Source organism: Strongylocentrotus purpuratus, unplaced genomic scaffold, assembly GCF_000002235.5.
Source record: "Strongylocentrotus purpuratus isolate Spur 01 unplaced genomic scaffold, Spur_5.0 spur5_scaffold_10, whole genome shotgun sequence".
Taxonomy (NCBI): domain Eukaryota; kingdom Metazoa; phylum Echinodermata; class Echinoidea; order Camarodonta; family Strongylocentrotidae; genus Strongylocentrotus; species Strongylocentrotus purpuratus.
In genome coordinates, this window is record NW_022145595.1 from 22,339,640 (window position 1) to 22,359,648 (window position 20,009).

Below are 20,009 nucleotides of genomic sequence, written 5' to 3' on the forward strand. Positions count from 1 at the left end.
GGCAGAAGATATGTCTGTAACTAAATGCAAATCTATCCAAAATATTTAATCCTGGGCCCCATCTCACAAAATTTGTTAATTGTCATTAGTGACAAATGACAGTTTTTGTTATAAGCTATTGAAATCCTTGCTTCTGATTGGTTATCAGCAGATTTGTCACTGATTTTTGTCATTTGTCATTGAAAAAAATGCTTTGTGAAACGGATCCCAGGATTTTGATTCAATATACAGAGTATTCATATTAAAAACTTAGATTTTAAAAAATACAATAATTCGTTCCAATCATAACTGCACATTTGTTTTAGTATTCATCAAATTGGCAATATTGAATGTTATAAGAATAGAAAACAACTTGATGGGTCTCATGCAGTACAAACAGAATTCCACGTGCCAAATAATATAATATATAATATTTTAATATTCAAAAGTTTAATGTTGTGAAATATGCAAGATGTTGAAGATATATTATGTGTACATGTTGCTGTGTGAAACAAGAAAATACTATAATTGTTGATCATCCTTCTCAAATTGTATGTTTGTTCAATTCTGTTCTTGATTGTTTGTGACTATATATACCTGTATATATAAATCTGTCTATTTATATCTTTCAGAAAGAGTAAAATAAAACTGATTATAAATATCTTACATCAAAACTATTTCCAGATGACTATTTCCTTTGATTCTGAGTATGGTTAAACTTGAAGTTCACTCACACACAAAGTCTTGAAGGAAATCTTGGTAGAGATGTATTTTCGGTCTCCCTTTTCTATTCATAGAACCAAATTATGTTAATACTCAATCTCGTGTAATAAGTCCAGATATTGATCTTTCATTAAATGTATTGATATCTGTTGGTCATGAACATAGGAACATGTGATTACAACTTCCCCATATACATGTAAATCTGGTACAAGATGAAAGAAATTGCAGTTTAAAAATTTCCTTGAGTTTCTGATATCACTTCACATTCAATATTCATATTGAAAAGCTTTCTTTTAAATAAACTTTTCAATGTGCATGAAAACTCTCCTGTTACATAACATCTAAGAACTAACAATACAAAACTGGTGTTTGGTGGCAAATTTTTATAATCAATAAATTACTGGAGTGTTGAATATCACCTTTAACATTAAATATTTGATATTGATACATGATATCTTTAATACATTTTAAAAAGTTCATCAGATATTGTTTTACATTGAATCTAGGATTAAGGAGTGCAGAATTACAACTTCCGATAAATACCAGGAGTTTGGTTGCAAATTAGCATTAATATTGTAGATTATTAGTATCAAATAACATTTAATATGGGATATTGAAATAATATCTTCCACATTAACTTTTCTTAATTCATGACAAATATATGTTACATTAAATCTAGGAACACATAATTGATACAAACCCGGTGTTTGGTGGCAAATTATAATTAATAGATGATCAATTGCAGCATCCAAGATCACAACATGAAATATTGGATGTTGAAATAATATCTTAAATTAAACTTTTCAAAGATCATGGAGTATCTCCTGTTACAATATGGGAACATTAAATACAACTTCCTATAAAACCCAGGAGTTTGTTGGCAAATTATCAATGGAGTTTCAAATATCACAACATTGAATATTGGAAATTGAAATTATATATGTTGTACACTTTTCACAGTTCACATGAGTTATCATTTTACTTTATACCAATACGTATTTCCACATTAACTCACTTAATATTGGATTACAGCTTCCATATTATGGTGTTAAATTACAAATTTTAATCAATAGATTATCTCTGTGTCAAAGATTAGCTTGCACTAAATCAAATATTATGTTCTAGTAATGTCAGAAATTATAGTACCACATAATCAAATGAAACATACCGGTACACTTAATGATCAAGAATAAATAATGTTTACTAAAACAATTCTGGTAGAAAAAGTATGAAAGCTAGATAAGGGCCAAGTAAAACTGGAAATGTATTAATGTCATTTAAAGGGTTTGGAAAATATTCAATATGTCTTCAGCTACGCTTGCAAAATCTTGTCTTACATGTGTTTCAGAGACCAAAGGCCAAATGATCAGTTTAATCTGGTACAAATAAATTACTTTCCCCTTCCCGGATATCTACATTACATGTTACATATATAATCGGAATACTTGCTTCTTATGACAGTTTTGTTACATGATAATATGCTGTTCTTGTATAGTGCATATAAAAAATCTCTAATGAGCATCTACAGGACTTTGGATATTATTACCCTGGCTTTAGCTCCGGCAACCGTAGTGCTCAGTGTATTCAAGGAATGAAATATGAATCCTACCAGGCACTCACTCACTCCACCCGGGTCGAGTGTGGCAAATGTAGGATTAATGTCTTGCCAAAGGACGTTAGTGCTGCGACAGGGATTCACACTGGTGCACTATCTGAAGACTTGTCAACCAGACCACAACACCTCTACATGTTTTTGTCTCTCCAACTGTGTTACTATAAAACAAATACCAAATATTTAAAATTTAACAAGGCACTGTGCAAAACAAACATTTCTGGTATACATGTTCATACTCAAATACATACTTTCCTATGTATATGTATATATATATGTGTGGAATTGTCTTATTGGATGTGCTAGATGTAGATTCAAACCAGAACCAACTAAATTTTGAAAACATACTGCTGGAATGTAAAGTCGCTTTTAAACTAGAAAATATTGTTAAGTGACAAACCAAAGACCCCCCCCCCCCCATCCCCTACAAAAACACAACAAATTGAACTGATATATACTGTTCTGTAGTAGTTGATATTTGATAACAGATGGGAATGAGAATTTGAGAACTTGCCAGTGCATCATGCAATGACATGCATTATTTCAAACCAACCCTGAATACCAACTCTCAACTCTGCTTCCTTATACATGTACATGTGCAATGTACATATAAATTCACTATCCTGTACTGTACTTTAAACTTATGAAACCTATTGAGGACACTTTTTTCATATCAATTCATTTGTGCATAGTACAAAATTACTATTGAAGAAAATAAAAGAAATAACAGTTTTTATTTTAAAAATGCCATGTTCTTGGGGTTTTGTTCTTGTTTTAAATATGTTAAATTAACTGTGGCACATACAGTACATGTACATTCGTATGTAGACTGAAATACAATGCATGATGACATCATAACGCAAAGTTGGGTGGTATACTCCTTGCTCGTCCAAACTCCCTAGCCCGTAGATGGCGCTCTAACTTGGCGAGATCGCTCTCTTCTGGAAGCAATACATCAATCTGAACCCCTTTGGCGCGGAACCTCGCGAGACTTCTCTCTGTAATATAGCGACAGTCTTTAACTTTTAAAGTTTTCAGGCTCTCCAAGTTCCATAATTGGCTGTTCAAATAAATAAATGGGGAAAAGGAGGGTACAAAATAGATATTCAATGCTGGAAGAGAGGCCATCCAAAGTCAACTCTCTAATACATGTAGTTTACCGTTCTTTGATAGCTGTGCATATACATGTATATCACATTTCATTTCATTATCAGCTTTTCAATGTTTCTGAAATAAAAAATGTGCTTCAATTATGCAATTATTTGTTTTCAGTGCTTAGTCTAAGCTACATGTACATGTATTGCTTCATTAATCTTCAATTTAATTGACATTGACAAAGATGAATCTGATGACCGGGGTAATAATATGATTGCAGGGCCCTCAGGGAGAACAGTATGAATACTGATGAGGCTACCCTGGGTAAACAAGACATATTATTATTATTATTATTATTATTATTATTATTATTATACAAATAAGCTTATAAAATGAAAGGACAATATTAGGTATTATTATCCATGTAAGGCTTTTAAGTGGTACAATAAATCAGTACATTCAATATCTTTAGCGCAGTACCCGGTTACTGACCAATATTGTCTCTGTATTGCTCAGTTCTCCGGGAACTTCAACTATCGATATTGATATCACACGAAAACAAATCAATATTACCATGGTACAGTAAGTCAAATTTTGTTATTTCACTAGTCAGGATAATATAGATAATAATAATATTGAATGGCTTTGTTATCTTTTGATACAGTACAAGAATAAATTGCCCTTGCTAAGGCAATATTAGACTCGTCTTTGACTCGTCCAATATTGTCATAGCTCGAGCAATATATTCTTGTATCACACTCAAAGCCATTCAATATATAAGTAATCATATTCCTCAAGAATGCTGTAGTTTTGCTTGTCAGCAGGCCATACATTTGACAAGTAATATTAAGTTATTTACCTTACAAGAATACATCTCATCAAACAGGAGAAGAAGACAGAGATTCTCAGTAATGTGGTAGTAATGTGTACAGTAAATTACAACAACAACAAAAACCACTTACCGAATTGCAGCATCTGTGATTCTCCAGCACCCTTCAACATCCAAGTACTCAATGTTTGGACAGTACGTACATATCTGATCCACAAGAAGATCTGTAACACCATACGCTCTGGCTACAGACAACCACTTCAGCTGTGGGTGTAGCTGCAGGACCAGACTGAGAGTATCATCGTCCATAGCCCAGCATCCCCTGAGGTCCAGGTGCTCCAGCTGGTCACAGTTCATCCCGACACACTCAACAGATGTCGACGTCACCTGTTGACACTCTGCAAGGGACAGGCTGCACAGGTCTGGACACCTGGTGGCTATCCTCCGCACCACGTTGGTCGACAGACTCGAGTTCTCAGAGATGCTGATATCCCGCAGGTTTCTATTCGCTTCGATGACGGGCAGGATTAGATCGTCAGTGATCCACTTCTTGCAATTGGCAACGTTCAGCGTGGTGAGGTTCTTTGCCTCAGCAGATACAACGCGAAAGGCATCCTGGGTGAATTCAGGTCCTACAGCAGACAGGTCAAGGTGATGATTGGAGGCAAAGAATATCGCTACAGCATCTCGGCAACCGCAGGACACCTGTCGCAACTGAAACAAGTCTGTGAGGCTCATGAAGGGCAGAATTCTGGAGACTAAAACATCTTCCCAAGGGAGAATATCCAGGACGGTCAATCTAAAGTGAGAGGAAGAAAACAATGATAGATTGACAAAAGATTTTTCGGGATTTTACTACATGACAAAGAAGAAGACATCAACTAATTGTATTCTCTTTCACTCCAACTATTAACTTACGGACAAGATAGATTTAGCAGATAATAGAATGATGCTGCTTCTTAGAGAGGAAATTTATTCCCTACCCTTCAACAAAATGTTCTTAAGGGGAATTTTAGAATGACAAAAGATAAAAGCCTAAATGTATCAATGGACGTTGGTCACCAGGCTTACCGCTTTTTCTTTGGTTTTAAACAGCCTCCAATCAGATGCTTCAGTATTCGCATCAAGTTTGCCACAATCAATGCCATAGTTACTTCCACTAACAATGCACCACTTTCAAAGGAACCTCGACAGCTCGATCCAGGCCAACACCAAAAATGATTCTCAAGTCAAGTCGTTTCTCAAAAGCAACTCGACTTCAACCAATGCATCCATGAGCTGAACTAAATTTGTCCAAACAAATCCATTTCATATGTTCATTAGACTAATTTTGTCCCTCGAAAAATGACATCTTCATGTGCTTTTTGACGAAAAAGAAGGCGTAGGGCGACTCCCAGCTCTTACGATGGATTATGAGAGTCTAAAGAGCTACGTGTATTACGGCAATAAGGCATTCCAAGCTATGAGTGGTTAAGCTGCCCTCGGAGTGAACCTCTAGAACCAATGACACATCGGGCTAATCGCAGCTGTCAACAGCGGAGTGTCTGGTACTCTGGTGAGATACTGCATGCGCGCGTACATGTAGGTTGGTAGGGACAATGTACATCCTGCATGTAACCCTGCATGGTACGTGAATGGTTGAGTTTACATTACACTGATTCAAGGGTTTCAGGCCATCAAGATCATTTAAATCCCCAATTTCTTCAATTTTGTTTAATGAATTCATCACATGTTTGAATTAATTAGCTGATCAACTGGTAGATATGGGTGTACATTACCAATTCTAATTAGCCATACTGAAAATTAATGTTTGGTCTAGTAATATACATATTTCATGTTTATAAACTCTTGGTTGCCATACATGTATGAACAAACAAATTTTCTTTTGTTCTGAATGTCCTCGTTTTTTTTTATTATCTGTACCTACAATGTATGAGGTTTCAAGAAAACCATTTTTTATTAAGGATATATGGCCAGCGGCTTCTGAAATTAAGAAAAAAAAACCTTACAAAGTTACAAAGGGATCATTTCTATTACCATTTTCTTCATACCTTGTTCATGCTGTCAAAGAAAACATGAGAACTAAATTACAGGTCTCTTTAATTCTCCTGTTTTACCAGTCCCAACCAAACACTTCCTGCCCTGGCCTTGTTTACCGCTATGCTCTTTAGGTTTAATCTAATTTCCACAAAATGTATGCTGTGTGACGTGAAGGGGAACATTGTTCAGTGCGAGGGGTGGGTCCAAGAGCAATGGGGAGGGTGACCGGATGAGTCCTGGGTATAAATTGGGAAGGGGGTGAGGAGGTGAGAGGGGGGGGGGGGGGGGGGGGGGGGTGAGGGGGTGAGGGGAGGGGTGAGGTGGGTGAGGGGGTGAGGGGGTGAGGGGCAGGTGAGGGCAGGTGAGGGGGGGGGGGGAGTGAGGGGGTGAGGTGAGGGGAAGGGTGAGGTGGGTGAGGGGGTGAGGGGCAGGTGAGGGCAGGTGAGGGGGGGTGAGGGGGGGTGAGGGGGGTGGGGGTGAGGGGTGAGGTGGGTGAGGGGGTGGGGGGGGGGGGGGGTGAGGGGGGTGAGGGGGGGGGTGAGGGGCAGGTGAGGCAGGTGAGGGGGGGTGAGGCAGGTGAGGTGGGTGAGGGGCGGGCTGAGTAGTACACTGTAGGTAGGGATGGGGTGGTGTTGTGTGGTGCGGGTCCTGGGAATGAGAGGGGGCGTGGATCTTAGTTTGCATTTTGCAATTAAAATTTCATTAGAAAAATGTCAAAAATCTTGAACACACTTGATTATAAGACTTCCTTTTATAATACTTGAACATGTATTATTTGTTTACAAGAATTAAATACCAGTAGCTTAATTTTACACAGAAACTTTGCCCCACAGTTGTGCACTGGTGAAAGAGCAGCAGCAATGTGAACACATCCATGCAAGATCGTTTCAAAGCGACTAAAGACTGCTTGTGGAAACTCATCTTCTTTTCAATCTTAAAATTACTATGCTTTGTTTGCGATGAGGATTTACTGCCTTCCTGTGAAAGGTGAAAATCATGACGCACACCTGCTATTATTCAGGGTTTTCAGACGAGAGGTAAGGTAAAGTACATTTATGTTGTAAGAGATACAGTTTTTAAAATGTATTGTACTAAGCCCATAAAGTTCCAAGACCTTCTTGTCATTAGTTCTTTGTTCTGCAACTCAAGTCTCAAAATAGTGTACGGGATCAATTGCACATTATGAGAGATATATTTTTATTTAGGTGGGAAGGGGGGGGGGGGGTTGGGGGATCTGGGGATACGTGAGGTGAGGTGTACTTCATGGGGGGGGGGGGGGGATTGAGTAGTAATTAAGCAGGAGGTAGTTTGGGTTATCAACAAGAAAAGATTAACATGGGTCTATGTGTACAGATCAAATCATTAGGCCTACCATTAGATTTTTGTAATTTACAGTTTGAAGGTTGCCTAGCATATCAGTGTGGAAAATAAAATGTTCAACCAAGGCACAGTACATGCAAATTTTGGATGCGAAGACTAAATACAGTCAAACCTGTCTATAGCGACCGCCCAAGGGAAACACAAAAAGTGCCCTTTGTAGACAGGTGGTCCTTGTAGACAGGTTCCTTAAGTACATGTTTCAATGAGAAACCATTTTCAAGGGAAACAATAAATGTGGTCCTTGTAGACAGGTGGTCTTTGTAGAGAGGTGGTCACTAAAGCAGGTTTGACTGTAGTTTGCCTAAAAGTCTGCTGAAGGTACCAATCTCTCACCAAAAGGACCAAATATACACTATAAGTGGACAGCTCCAATCAGTATTATTCATGGGCAGGTCCAAGCTATTTGGATTGTGACGTACGGGACATTTAGAGACTTTAAACAAGAAATAACAACAGATGAAATTATTTATATGGCTATCTTTTGGTATGAGTCTGTGGCTATTATGGGCTAGTTCATTTGTGGAAAGTTTTAGTTCTGACCAATTTTTTAATTAATTTTAAAAGTCTCTAAATGTCCCGTACGTCACAATCCAAATAGCTTGGACCTGCCCTCATCAATAATTTTAAGAAGCATGTGGTCATGTATTTGTATATTAAGTCTGCAGAAATCGCAGTGGCCTTGGGTGACGATATTCTTAGACGTTGACGCAGACAAATTAGCACTTGGAATTACTACGTAGTCCTCCATTAAGCCTTAAATTTAGAAGATTATACATGATGTATACATGTGTACACATGTATCCCATAGGGCATGGCATTCAGTCCAAGTATAAATCAGATAACCTCAAGTCTGTAACTCATAAGAAATGTCACATTTTGCCATTCACCATGAATACTTATTTTAGCAAAGTCTCATGATGTGTTGGTCATAGTCCTTCTCATGTGAATCAATTAACTCTTCAAGTGGCACCAAGTTCACAAGTATTTTTTACAAGCTATTTAGCCTACTCCTTGTGTTTCCTACATGTACATACCGTATATATGCACATGTGTCATGTACATGAAGGATGTTAATTGCTAGATTAGGGGTAATAACAGAACCAGGTACATGTACATGTAATTGTACCACATTGCTCTTATTTCAAATGAACCCTAATTTTCTCTAAATAAACAATGATCACTATTCTTTAAACTAAATTTTGAGTAAAATGTTTTTTTCATATTCTTTTAGATACATGAAAATTAATAAACATTTCACAGATCAACTTCTTGGCTGATATTGTCGAACTACATCAAAATACTACCTTTGAAATGCAAGATTTGTCATTACAACGAAAATCTATGATAAATTACCCTGAGGATTTAACAAATCTAGGCCACAGATCACTATTTTGTCATGACACCACCAATAGAGGGAACTAGACTGTGATTAACCTGCTGCAACTTCCATTCATACGATTCACAGTCACCACTAGAGGGCACTAGACGATGGTTAGCCTGACTGTCACATTAATTACTGTCGCTATTACTAGGTGTGACAAACCTATTACAAACTTTAACTTAAAGGGGGAGTGCAACCCCTGGAAACAAGTTGTTTTTGATTAAGGCAGAAAAATGAGGGGAAAAGATCTGTAAATGTTTGAGGAAAGTCCAATTAACCAACCTGAAAGGTAAGAAACTGTGGGATAACCAATGTGAGCAGCTGTTCATGTGTTTTGAACTAGACATTTCATATATTCAATTTTTCTACATTTCCCATAGTTTTGCCCTCAATTATTATTGTAAACTTGTGCTTTTACATACCCTCCCATAACCTTCATTTTTGTGTCCGTAAATGTACATGTAGGAGCAACAATCAATGACATACATGTACATGTACATATGTCATATTAAATGAAAAATCAATGAAATACATATTTTTTTAAACAATCCCACAGTCACTAGGGATTTCCCCTGAATTATGACATCCATTTTCCTTACCCATCAGCAGGGACAACATTCAATGGATTATCGTCTTCCTCCTCTTCATCCTCCTCTTCATCATCGTCTCTCGACCTCTGACTTGTCCTTTCTTTGCAGACCTTCGTCCAGTCACTGTGTGGTGAGAAAGAAAGACCCGCCTTCATCGACATGATCGACAGGTGACTCAGGACGTCCCTGTCCAGTGCACCACTCCCAGCGTCTCTGGATCCATTCACGTCTGATTCAGATTTCCTACCCTGTTCTCCGTTCACATCCATTCTTTTCTTCGCAATCGGTTCTCCATCCTGGTTCTGAAGGATGATTACTTCTTCCCATTCTTGTCCGTCACCAGCCATTTTCTCTAATTGACTGGCATTACATTCACATGATGATGATGATGAACTGGATACCTTTTTTTCATGTGCATAGTCAATATAGAGCTCTAGATCTAGAGTCGGTAAACACCTGTTGAAAAAGTAAAATCATAAATAAAATAGAAAAGGGATCAGCATCATTTTTGACACATTAATTCTTCAAACTTAACTACTCCAATTAAAGGTCACCATCACTTAATCAAAATCTGGTTAAATAAACTCAAGAAAACATATAAATCATCATAAATTCTACCATTTCACTGCCAAGCTTAGGCCAGGATATGAATAATTCAATAATGATGATGCGGTGCGCGTGCGCGGCCGCGGTGCATATGATGTAGCACGGGCCGGGTCTGGCCCTCTGGGCCTGGCTCTCTCACGTCCATGGCGCATCCACGACAGAAGGGCAATAAATGTAATACTCTAAAAATGAATCTTAATTGGAGTTAAGATTTACCTGATTTACATTTCTGTCACTATAGACGTGCTAGTATTGGAAGAAGAAGATGTACCTGCTCTGCACGGCTGTAGTCTACTCTTAGTCTTACAAGGAACCAAGCATCTTTATTATCATCCCTAACTCATCGTCATCGTTCCAGATCGCGATAACCGAAATTCTGCTTTACGGTATCCTCAAAAAATCCAACCATAATAGGAAAAAAAGGAACTTTTCCTGGATGATAAACTTCATAATTTTCTTTCAGTCTTACTTTAACACACCTCAACATTTTAATTTCTGAGATTATTATATGAAATGTAAGCCAAATAGGTCAACAATACTTCATTAAATTTCCATTCGGGCAGAAACCATGGTTAATTTCCGCGACCATTACAAAAAAGTCACCTGCGTGCACCTATTGCAACTCATTTTATGAGATAAGGGCCTAATCGGAGCGGGCGGGGGGGGGGGGGGGGTGAGGGGGGTGTTTAATCCACCCTGTGACTCGTGTCAATACTTCAATTTCGTAGCTTGATCCATTTCATTTCATTTCATTTTATTTATTTATCAATTTTCACATTCAAAGACAAAAACAAGAAAATATATATTAAAATACATGTTATACAAATTACAGAGAAACACACAATATAGGCTAGGTCTATCAAAAACTTTCAACAATTAAACAATACAGGAACATGCAAAAAGGAGACGGTAAGAACTAGACTACCTGTGCACTTGGATATTGGTTGCCGGCAGGGGCGTCGCTAGACCTTTTTCAGTGGGGGGGGGGGGGGGGTGGGGGTGTAGAGGCCAACGAGTACCGACAAAACTGGCCACCAATTACCGACAAAATTAAATGTCCCAATATCTACAAATTTAGCGCTATAAACCCGGGGCCGAAGGCTAAATTGTTTTTCCTATGGATTATCTATAGAACTTGCGTATGCGCAAATGGTCATTTTCCTCGACGACATAAATATACGAATTATTTCGTCAACTTAGTCAGCATCATAGCTATATATTTTAATGCAGGCGCGGAGCTAGGATCTTATTTTAGGGAGGGGCGCTGGTGAGTAAGCGAATCACTTTTGGGCGCTCATTAGGGGGTGTGGGTGATACGGGTGATAGGCCTCCCGCGCAAAGCGCGGAAGCTTTAGACGTTCCTAGGCCCCCAAGCTCCGCCATTTTGTCCGGATCCATTAGAAGCCAAAATAAGCCCCCCATGCATAATTCATGAGCCTTATGAATTATGCATTCTGTAGGATGCTCCCCGCGAAAAGTGTACTGGAATGATATGTTCACTACATGGTAAAGACAATACGCGTATCAGCGTAATTAGAGAGGTCAAATAATCTACTGTACGGAATTATGGGTAATTTATTCATCACGCTGCGCGCTAGCAACGCAAGTGATTGAGCGAATCAGCATGGATTATTCTGATGCGATCACCGTTAGGTGAAATACGCGCTCGAACGTGTATTATCGATCACCAGTAAAACAGCGGGTGTACCCAGGATGCATCTGGGAAGTGGACCTTAAAGTACCTCTCGTTCTTGTGTTGTTGTTGTTTTTTAATATGGGGGAGTGGCCTTAACTTCATTGAATAAGAAATACTGATATTCTTAATTTCTCGATCTTATTCCCTTTTTACTAGTCTATCAATAACTGGGTCTGTTTTTGTTTTATTAAATCAAACATGCTATAAGCCATATAACAACACATTCTCTGGCTATGATTTTACATTTTAAAGTTTCCTTATTTTAGACAAATTATGTGGCAAAATGGACGGTTTTTCTCCACCCACTCTCAACGTACCTTAATGATTCCCTTTCTCTCTCTTTCGTAAATTATCTTCTGCAACTAACGGTTTGTTGTCTTGACTGAACAACCTGTTGCAGTTCCTTTCTGTCTCACTTTCAGTCGTAATACCACTCATTTACATTTACTCGTTATCAACTACGATCGACCATTCCATATTCACTCCATTACTGTCCACATTTCACTTGGATTATCTTCACTTTTCTTTTTTGCAGCCTTTGCAGGAGCTTTGAACATTTTTAATGTAGAGACCAGAGAGATCGGAAAATATGTTAATCATTTTATTCAAATTTTCTAACTTGAAAACGGAAAGTGAAACACTGTTTTCAACATCTTGACATCATTTTTGTTTAAAGACAATGGAATTTAACACTGGAAATTTTTAATTGGGTTGCCCACACCCCCCCCCCCCCAAAAAAAAAAAAAAAAAAAAAAAAAAAAACAAAAAAAAACACAACAACAACAACCCAGAAGTGGTACCAGGGTTAGTTAGTTAGGAGGCCCATGTCCTTTATAATTTTATTTTTAAGAATAGTTTTCTCTTTTTTGTATTAATTTTTACATTGGCATACCGTTAATTTCACTGGGAAAACCACCCCCTTCCCTTACACATCAATACTGCAATTACTTCTAGCAACAGTAGTTCTATGATTCAAAACGTTTTCATTTTCTAAATCCTTCTAATATAAACATATAACAAATATAATATTGTTTACAATTTTGCAACCTGTTACATGGTCCATGTAGAAACAGCACCAGGAAGAGGATAACAAGCCCCCCCCCCCCCCCCTTTTCTTAAGCTAGGAAGTATCAAAACATGATTCTATTAAAATTAGCAGTTTGGATACAAAAGGCAATGGTGATTAGCAGTTCCCATATTTAGTGCATTTAGAGGGTCGTCTTTCAAACCTTCTTACATACTATACTTGAAGCAGCAATAATGTAATAATCTACAAACTTCAAATAATTATAAAAAAAAATCGATAATATAATAGTATAATTATAATTAAAATATCATGATTAATTCAATCTTTGATATAGACTGATAGATCTTTATCACTCAAATTTCAAGGAGAATCTTTCTGCCCAGTCCTCCTATAAGATGGTAGTTGATGTTGTTAAAATGTTAATGTTTATTCATTGATGATTAGTTATCTTTAATCATTTGAAAGTTGACATGATGATAAATTCATTAGCTTGATTGATTGTGCTATTCTACAAACATATAATACAAATAATAAATAAATATCATGTAAATATTCAAGTTTAAACCCATCTCTACTGTCCTCTTTCATTATATGAGGGTGGCATCTTCAAGACGTAGTCCCATGTAGATGTCTCCTGCATTCATCAATAAAGTTGTAGCCTAGGTTTCAGAAGTAAGGGCTGTAATGATACCCAAGTCTGTTGAATGGAAAAATGAAATAAGATACAGTGTATAAGAAAAACAACAATGACTAATAACATACACACATGATACCTGCTCTGACAACATGACAAAGGACTGAAATTCACTTGGGGTTATAGTTGGCAAACCAAAACTATTTTTCCTACAAGACTAGTTACTGACCACATCTTAGATTATTTCTGATGATCCCGTTAAGATGATAGGCCTGCTGGAGCTTGGATCAGACAAGGTATGAAATAAGTAATACGTGTACAATGTACTTGTATTGTGAACTTGTGCTCATAATTGAATAATACTCGGTTAAGTATGGGACATAAAATTACCAAACAACTTGGACCAGAGAATGTACTGGAAATAATGATATTAAAACATACGTAATGTAGACTTATATTTCATCTATATCAACATTTTATTTTAAATCTAAATCACAATTGTGATATTCAGTCAAGTATTCTTTTACAAGTAATGGACAATGAAAAATATGTTTGTCAGATCTATAACTTTCTGCATGATATGTGTTCTACAATAGTTTATTGGGGGTACCTACATTGTATATTACTTTAGCAAACTTGCTCGTATGAAGTGTAGTAGGCCCGCATCTCTAGATATGATTCTGTCAATATCTGTTCTTTGTTCCTCTCCTGGGTTTGTAATCAGCATGCCTTCATCATCCACTGTAGAGAAGCATCATCCTACATAAGAGAAAACAATGTAGGTACTTCAATTAAAAAGTGATAATAATAGATACATATCAACCATAATACATCCTATAAACAGACTTTAATTAATCTCATGTTGTGTTCTTCTTCATCTTCATTGCTCAAGAAGTGAAAGGACCACTTACAAAAAAAAGTAATGAGGGGTTCCGTGTATACCCTACATGTATGATCATTATTATTATTATGTAGTGCTTTGAATGTGCATTAGACATCGTTCTTCTACATACAGGACCTCCTGTAAATAAGGACAAATCCCTTAGTAAAGAAAGAAAGGGAAGAACTAGAATAAAATATCCCCTCCACTATATACACCTGCAACATAAACTTAGTTCCATTTTCTTTTTTAGTGAATTAATAGGTGGTCGTTTAATATTTGTGTGCTAAATATCCTGAAAATGTTACCTGCATGGGACTTTCAGCTTCATCTTGCAAATATAAGAAATGTTGTAATGTCTACTCATCAGTTAACTCCTTCCAGCTCGATCTTCATCAGTTTCAATCTGTTGGAACAAAAAGAAAACAAAATCAATATTACAATCAAGGCGTCCCTTTCTCCTTAACAAAATAAAAATAGATCTAGCATAAAAGCTATTTTTCAGGTCATGGTTGGCCTTAATTTTAATATGGTGTGGAAATCTACATTCCAATTTAATGGACCACAGTACAAATTAAAATCAAATGGAAGATTTAACTTGTGCTTCAAAAAGTGCTTTATATGGCCTATACATATAAAGTAGTCTTAAGTAGAATTGGTTTATTAAGACAAGAAGAAGTGGACTAGATCTACATAAGTAAACATAATTGTGGACTAGGGGTCTTCTCTTACACAAATAGATTTATCAACATGAACTGCACAATTTGGAGAAGAAAAAAATCTCTAATATATTAAAAGAATTGATAGGGGTCAGGCGCGTACGCAGTGGGGGGGGGGGGGGGGGGGTTTGGGGTTACCCCCCCCCCCCCCCACCCCTTGAGCTTTTTTTTATGTGTATGTTTTTCTAGAACCCCCCCCCCCCCTTTTTGAGTGTAGATCTAGATCTAGTACTAGGCCTAGGTCTAGTAGTAGTAGATCTATAATGACAACTTGACAAGCACGCTGGATCCACACAAAATCTAAATATTAAATAAACAAATCCTAGTGTTGATGTTTTTTAAATATATTTTATTAATAAGTTTCAGGTTTACATCTAAATGAATAGGATTTGGAGTTGTTTGATTATCAATGGTCACAGATAATTTTGGTCTAAATAAAGTTGACACGCACCGCGTATGCAACTGAGCGAACGGATGGCACCGATATTGATAAGTAAAGCCATCAGAGTCCACATCTACTAAAGATTTTAACAAGAATTAATCCACTTGGATTATCAAAAAAATCATGCTTCGTAAATTATTTTAAGGTGTAACGTTAAATCTAGATTTAAATTAATCGGTGATTGGTGAATTAGATTCATGATGACGATCAAATCTCAAATAAAAATTGATTAGAAAGTTTGATCTTGATGCAAATGAGCACCGAAATTCCCAGGGGTGAGCCTGCCGGAACCCCGGGGCCCTAACTGGAGTACTAGGGTGAAATGACAGCAAACCGCAGTCAAACTACTTCATGACGATGAAAATCAAAGTGCAATTTCAAGAGCAATATTTTCCTAGTCTTTTCCCCAAAAATCTGTTGAGAATGGTCTCACAATGTAACGAAATTACCGTAGATCACGAAGGCTATTGCAGCTTTTTCAAAATTGATGACAAAATTCACTTAATCTACTCATATTTCAATCAATTACTCACCCATTCTCAATGAACTAACTCTTCTCAGTTTGTGCGAGTGTATATAGCGTCGTGCATAAATCTGCATAATTAAAGTGACGCAATGAGGTCAAATATATTATCCGGTTTCTTAAGCGATACTATCGATAAAATACATATTCATGAGGCACTTATCCAATCAAAAAGCCGCCTCGGGTGCTTATTTTGTCTTCAAATGATCCAAAAGAGGCGGAGCCTAATCCCATTCGTCGGCATGGTTTCCGCGCGTGCTGCTTTCCGTCTAGTAATTATATTTAAACGTCTTTGGTTATAGGCGCCTTAGTAGCGGTACGTGTGCACGCTGCCGCGCTATGTCTGCTGGAGCTGGAGGCGATCGCGCAAGGGCAGAAAATGGTCATGGAGAAGTTTTTCGTTGTGAAAGCGTTAACCCGCTGAAATCTGGTGATTTCAAATGACTAGCAAATAATGAACCTCGACCAGTAAATCAATATTAGGGACCTTTAGATTTGCACGATGGGAACGTGGACTGAAACGTGTGACCTCCTTTTAAGGCAGTGCCAGTGCTTAAAAGGACGTGACATGTGACTGCCAGTGCCTTAAAAGGACGTAACACGTCCACGTCCACGCAAATCTAAAATTCCCTATTGAGAAGAAGAGGAAGACCAAGATGTCGTGGAATGATATGGTAACATGGGCAGATCTACGGGGGGGGGTTAGGGGTTTAACCCCCTCCTCCCACCCCCGGCCCCTTGGGCTGCCAAGTGAAAATGTGATATTAAAGCGGGGAGGGGGTGCTGGAGAGGAGGACTACTAATCTATTTTATTTTTTCATGGGGGGGGGGGGGGGGAGTGAAGCGCCGTTTTAGCATGACTTTCTTTTTAACTCTTACTTTCACCTATCTCAGATAACCCTAAGTTTTTGGTTGCTGCTTTATATGTAGTTGATAATGCATGATTAAAGTAAAGAGAGAGAGAGAGAGAGAGAGAACCACCATCATTTTGCAATGGTTCAGGGTTCGTGTAATGTACATTTGAAACCATTTCTTAGCGTCTCAACCCTAACAAAATGGCAAAACTATTTTTGAGGAAAAGCATTATACTGAATTAAATAAAGAATAATAGCTTTATATTGCATGATACTAATACTGATACGGGCTAAAGACAATGTGGTATTTGTATAGAGGTATTCCAAAATGACATTCTGATAATCAACATATTTTGTTCTGGTATCATAATGTATATACGCATAATACAACTGATCTTTATGATTTCTTAACGTACATAGCTTCTTTTCCCCCAAACAAAAAAGAAAACAAGGTTATTTAATAAAAGGATCATGCGACAAATAATCATTGTGATTCAAATTGATGCAAGGATTTTTTTGAATAAGCAATGCTTTTCACCAGAATCTCTCAGCCATGCAAATCTGCCACTGTGTTGTAAGATCACTTTCAGATTAGGAGAAGTGTATTCTTTAATGAGTATTTTACATTGAATGGAACGTCTCAACTCAGTAAGCATGACTGAGATTTGTAAAAGTTGTTTTTACAAAGAAGATTCGGGTGAATAGCAGTGCTTATTCAAACAAATATTCGCATCAATTTGAATCACAATCATTATTTGTCGCTTAATCCCTTTTAATGACCTTGTTTTCTTTCTCGTTTGCAAGGGGAGAAGAAGATATGTCAAGTTAAAGACATCATAAAGATCAGTGTTGTATGCGTATATAGTATATACACAGGCCAGTAACAGCTATGTAGCTTGTAAATTTGTAAGAGGGAAAATGCTGATTGGAATGATAATGATGAAATAGCAAATAATTGAGGAGTATCATAGGTACCAATTCAATGGATATTTGTATAAAAAAAGAGCCCCCGTCAGTACTAAAAGAGCCCCCGTGAGAAGGCTCACGGGGGCTCTTTTTGGGGGGAAGAGCCCCCGTGGACAAAAAATTAATTTGAGCCCTGGCTATGACGTTTTAATATAATTTATATCAATTATTGAGTGGGCTCATTTGCTTTCTAATGGATCCATACAACATGGCAGAGCTTGAGGGGTCTGGCAGAGCCTTTTCAAGAGAGAAATTGTCTTTAGGAGAAAAAAGAGGTTATTTCTAAAATGAAATGAAAGGGCTCTTGTCAAGTAGCCCTTTCATTTCATTTTTTCTCTCGAAATAAACTCTCTTTCTCTCTTATAGACGATTTTATGAGATGGAATCTTCAATCTGAAGCCTTTTTGTGCTCTTTGAAAATGGCACACTGAATGGGGGCAGTGCAATTTAAATTTCAAGGGATGGATTAGAGTTTTTATTGAGAGTCAAATAGCCCTTTCATTTCATTTTAGAAATAAACTCTAATACATTCCTTGATATTTGAATTGCGCCGCCCCTATTGTGTCCTCTTTTTAAAGAGCACAACAGAGCCCCTCAGATTAGGCAGCAAGTAGCAAAACAAACCCGTAACACTGGACACAACATTCAATGGGATGATGCCCATATCATTGAGTTTGAAACGCACTTCTGGTCAAGAATGGTAGAAGAAGCATCTGCATAAAAGGATGAATCCTTCACTAAATAGGGATTCTTGCTATACACTTTTACCTTTGTGTAAATAATAAAAGGTCCACGGGCGTGGTTGTTAAAAGCTTAAACTACATAAAACTCTCTCCAATTTTGCAGGGGAGAGCCTTTGTCGGGAGTCTTTAATAATAAAAGGGATAAATCCTTCACTGAATAGGGATTCTTGCTATATCTTACCTTTCTTCGCTCCAGTGATCTCGAGGCAGCAGACAGCAAGAAATTGTGTAAATAATTTGCTGTTGCCGAGAGTCTTGCATGGGGCGGAGCCCCAGGAAGTTCTTGAACTTTAAAAAAAATTAGGAAATTCCAAATAGTCGTCATGAGCGATAGAAATTGTAATTTCCTCCTTGAGAGTCACATAACCCCTTTCATTTCATTTTAGAATTAACCTCTCTTTCTCTCTTAAAGACAATTTCATATAATTTCTGTTTTCGTATTGTTGTACTTTCGTCCGCAGACTACTTCAGCACATGTCGAGCCAACTCAGTCGGAAATGTAATATGTAGGCCTAAGTGTAAAGTTAAGTTTCATGTTCTCCCTTTTTTCTTTCTTTCTTTCTTCTTTCTCTCCCTCTCTCTGTCTCTCTCCTTTTCCTCTATCTTCTTTTTAAAAAAAAAAGGGAATTACCAGTAACCAGATAACAGAAGTATAGACTACGCATCGGAGTGCACTACAATCAACGGAGATCATCACAGCAAACAGCAAAGGACAGCATCGACGGATTCTGACATATAGTGACGACTCTGGTGAGTAGATTTTACTTTAGTGGCGCTGCGAGTCTTCACTCGTTCACTGCGCAATTAAATTGAGCGAGTTTATCGTTGCGCTTGATATTATTGTGCAACTTGTATTTTTAGTCGTAAGTTTGTAGCAGTAAGTTTCGAGCCGTCCCGGCCCCCCCCCCCCCCCCACTCAGTGTTATTTAGGGTACGCATATGCTCGTACCCTTTTTTTGAAAGCACCCCCTATCTGAGGACTGCCAACATTTCCGAACCCCCCTTTCGCGGGCTTTTCGCGTGCTTTTCCTGCCTTGGAGACCCCCCTAAATCAGAAAAATGCTCAATGTACCCCCCTAAATTCGGAATAATTTCTCAGGAGTCCAAAGAGATGAGAGAAAAAAAAGAAAAACACCCCCTTTTTAAAGAAATCTCCGGGTGTGAAAAGTCAAATACACCCCTTTTTTACAATTCTCGGGCCGGACTTTGTCGCACGAAAAGTACCCCTTTACCGGACATTTTGGCAACACGCATGCGGTCATTCCGACCTCTGAGTGGGGGGGGGGGGGG

The 20,009-nt window shown here is 37.7% G+C and overlaps 2 protein-coding genes and 1 long non-coding RNA gene across 4 annotated transcripts in view; 1 reads left to right on the plus strand and 2 right to left on the minus strand.

Annotated features, from left to right (window-relative positions):
* Positions 1–402: 402 nt before the first annotated feature.
* On the minus strand, positions 403–10,055 carry LOC100891354 (F-box/LRR-repeat protein 15; the record flags this gene model as incomplete). Its single annotated transcript, XM_030979784.1, is given in 3 exon segments — positions 403–3,374; positions 4,372–5,037; positions 9,639–10,055. Coding segments are annotated over 3 exon segments (1,212 nt in total). The 3' UTR covers positions 403–3,166.
* A 3,284-nt stretch (positions 10,056–13,339) lies between these two features.
* LOC115921739 lies at positions 13,340–16,210 on the minus strand. Of its 2 annotated transcripts, XR_004063079.1 has the most exons (4): positions 16,167–16,210; positions 14,781–14,878; positions 14,207–14,351; positions 13,340–13,655 (listed from the first exon to the last, which is right to left on the minus strand). It is a non-coding gene; the product is annotated as an uncharacterized LOC115921739 (long non-coding RNA). The 2 variants fall into 2 exon arrangements; XR_004063078.1 differs by lacking the exon at positions 16,167–16,210 and having other exon boundaries at positions 14,781–14,922.
* A 3,139-nt stretch (positions 16,211–19,349) lies between these two features.
* LOC575576 (geranylgeranyl pyrophosphate synthase) overlaps positions 19,350–20,009 on the plus strand; it is a 17,679-nt gene continuing 17,019 nt past the window's right edge. Inside the window, exon 1 of the mRNA XM_030979786.1 lies at positions 19,350–19,469. The gene's annotated coding sequence lies outside the window, so the exon portion shown is untranslated. The remainder of the gene's footprint in view (positions 19,470–20,009) is intronic.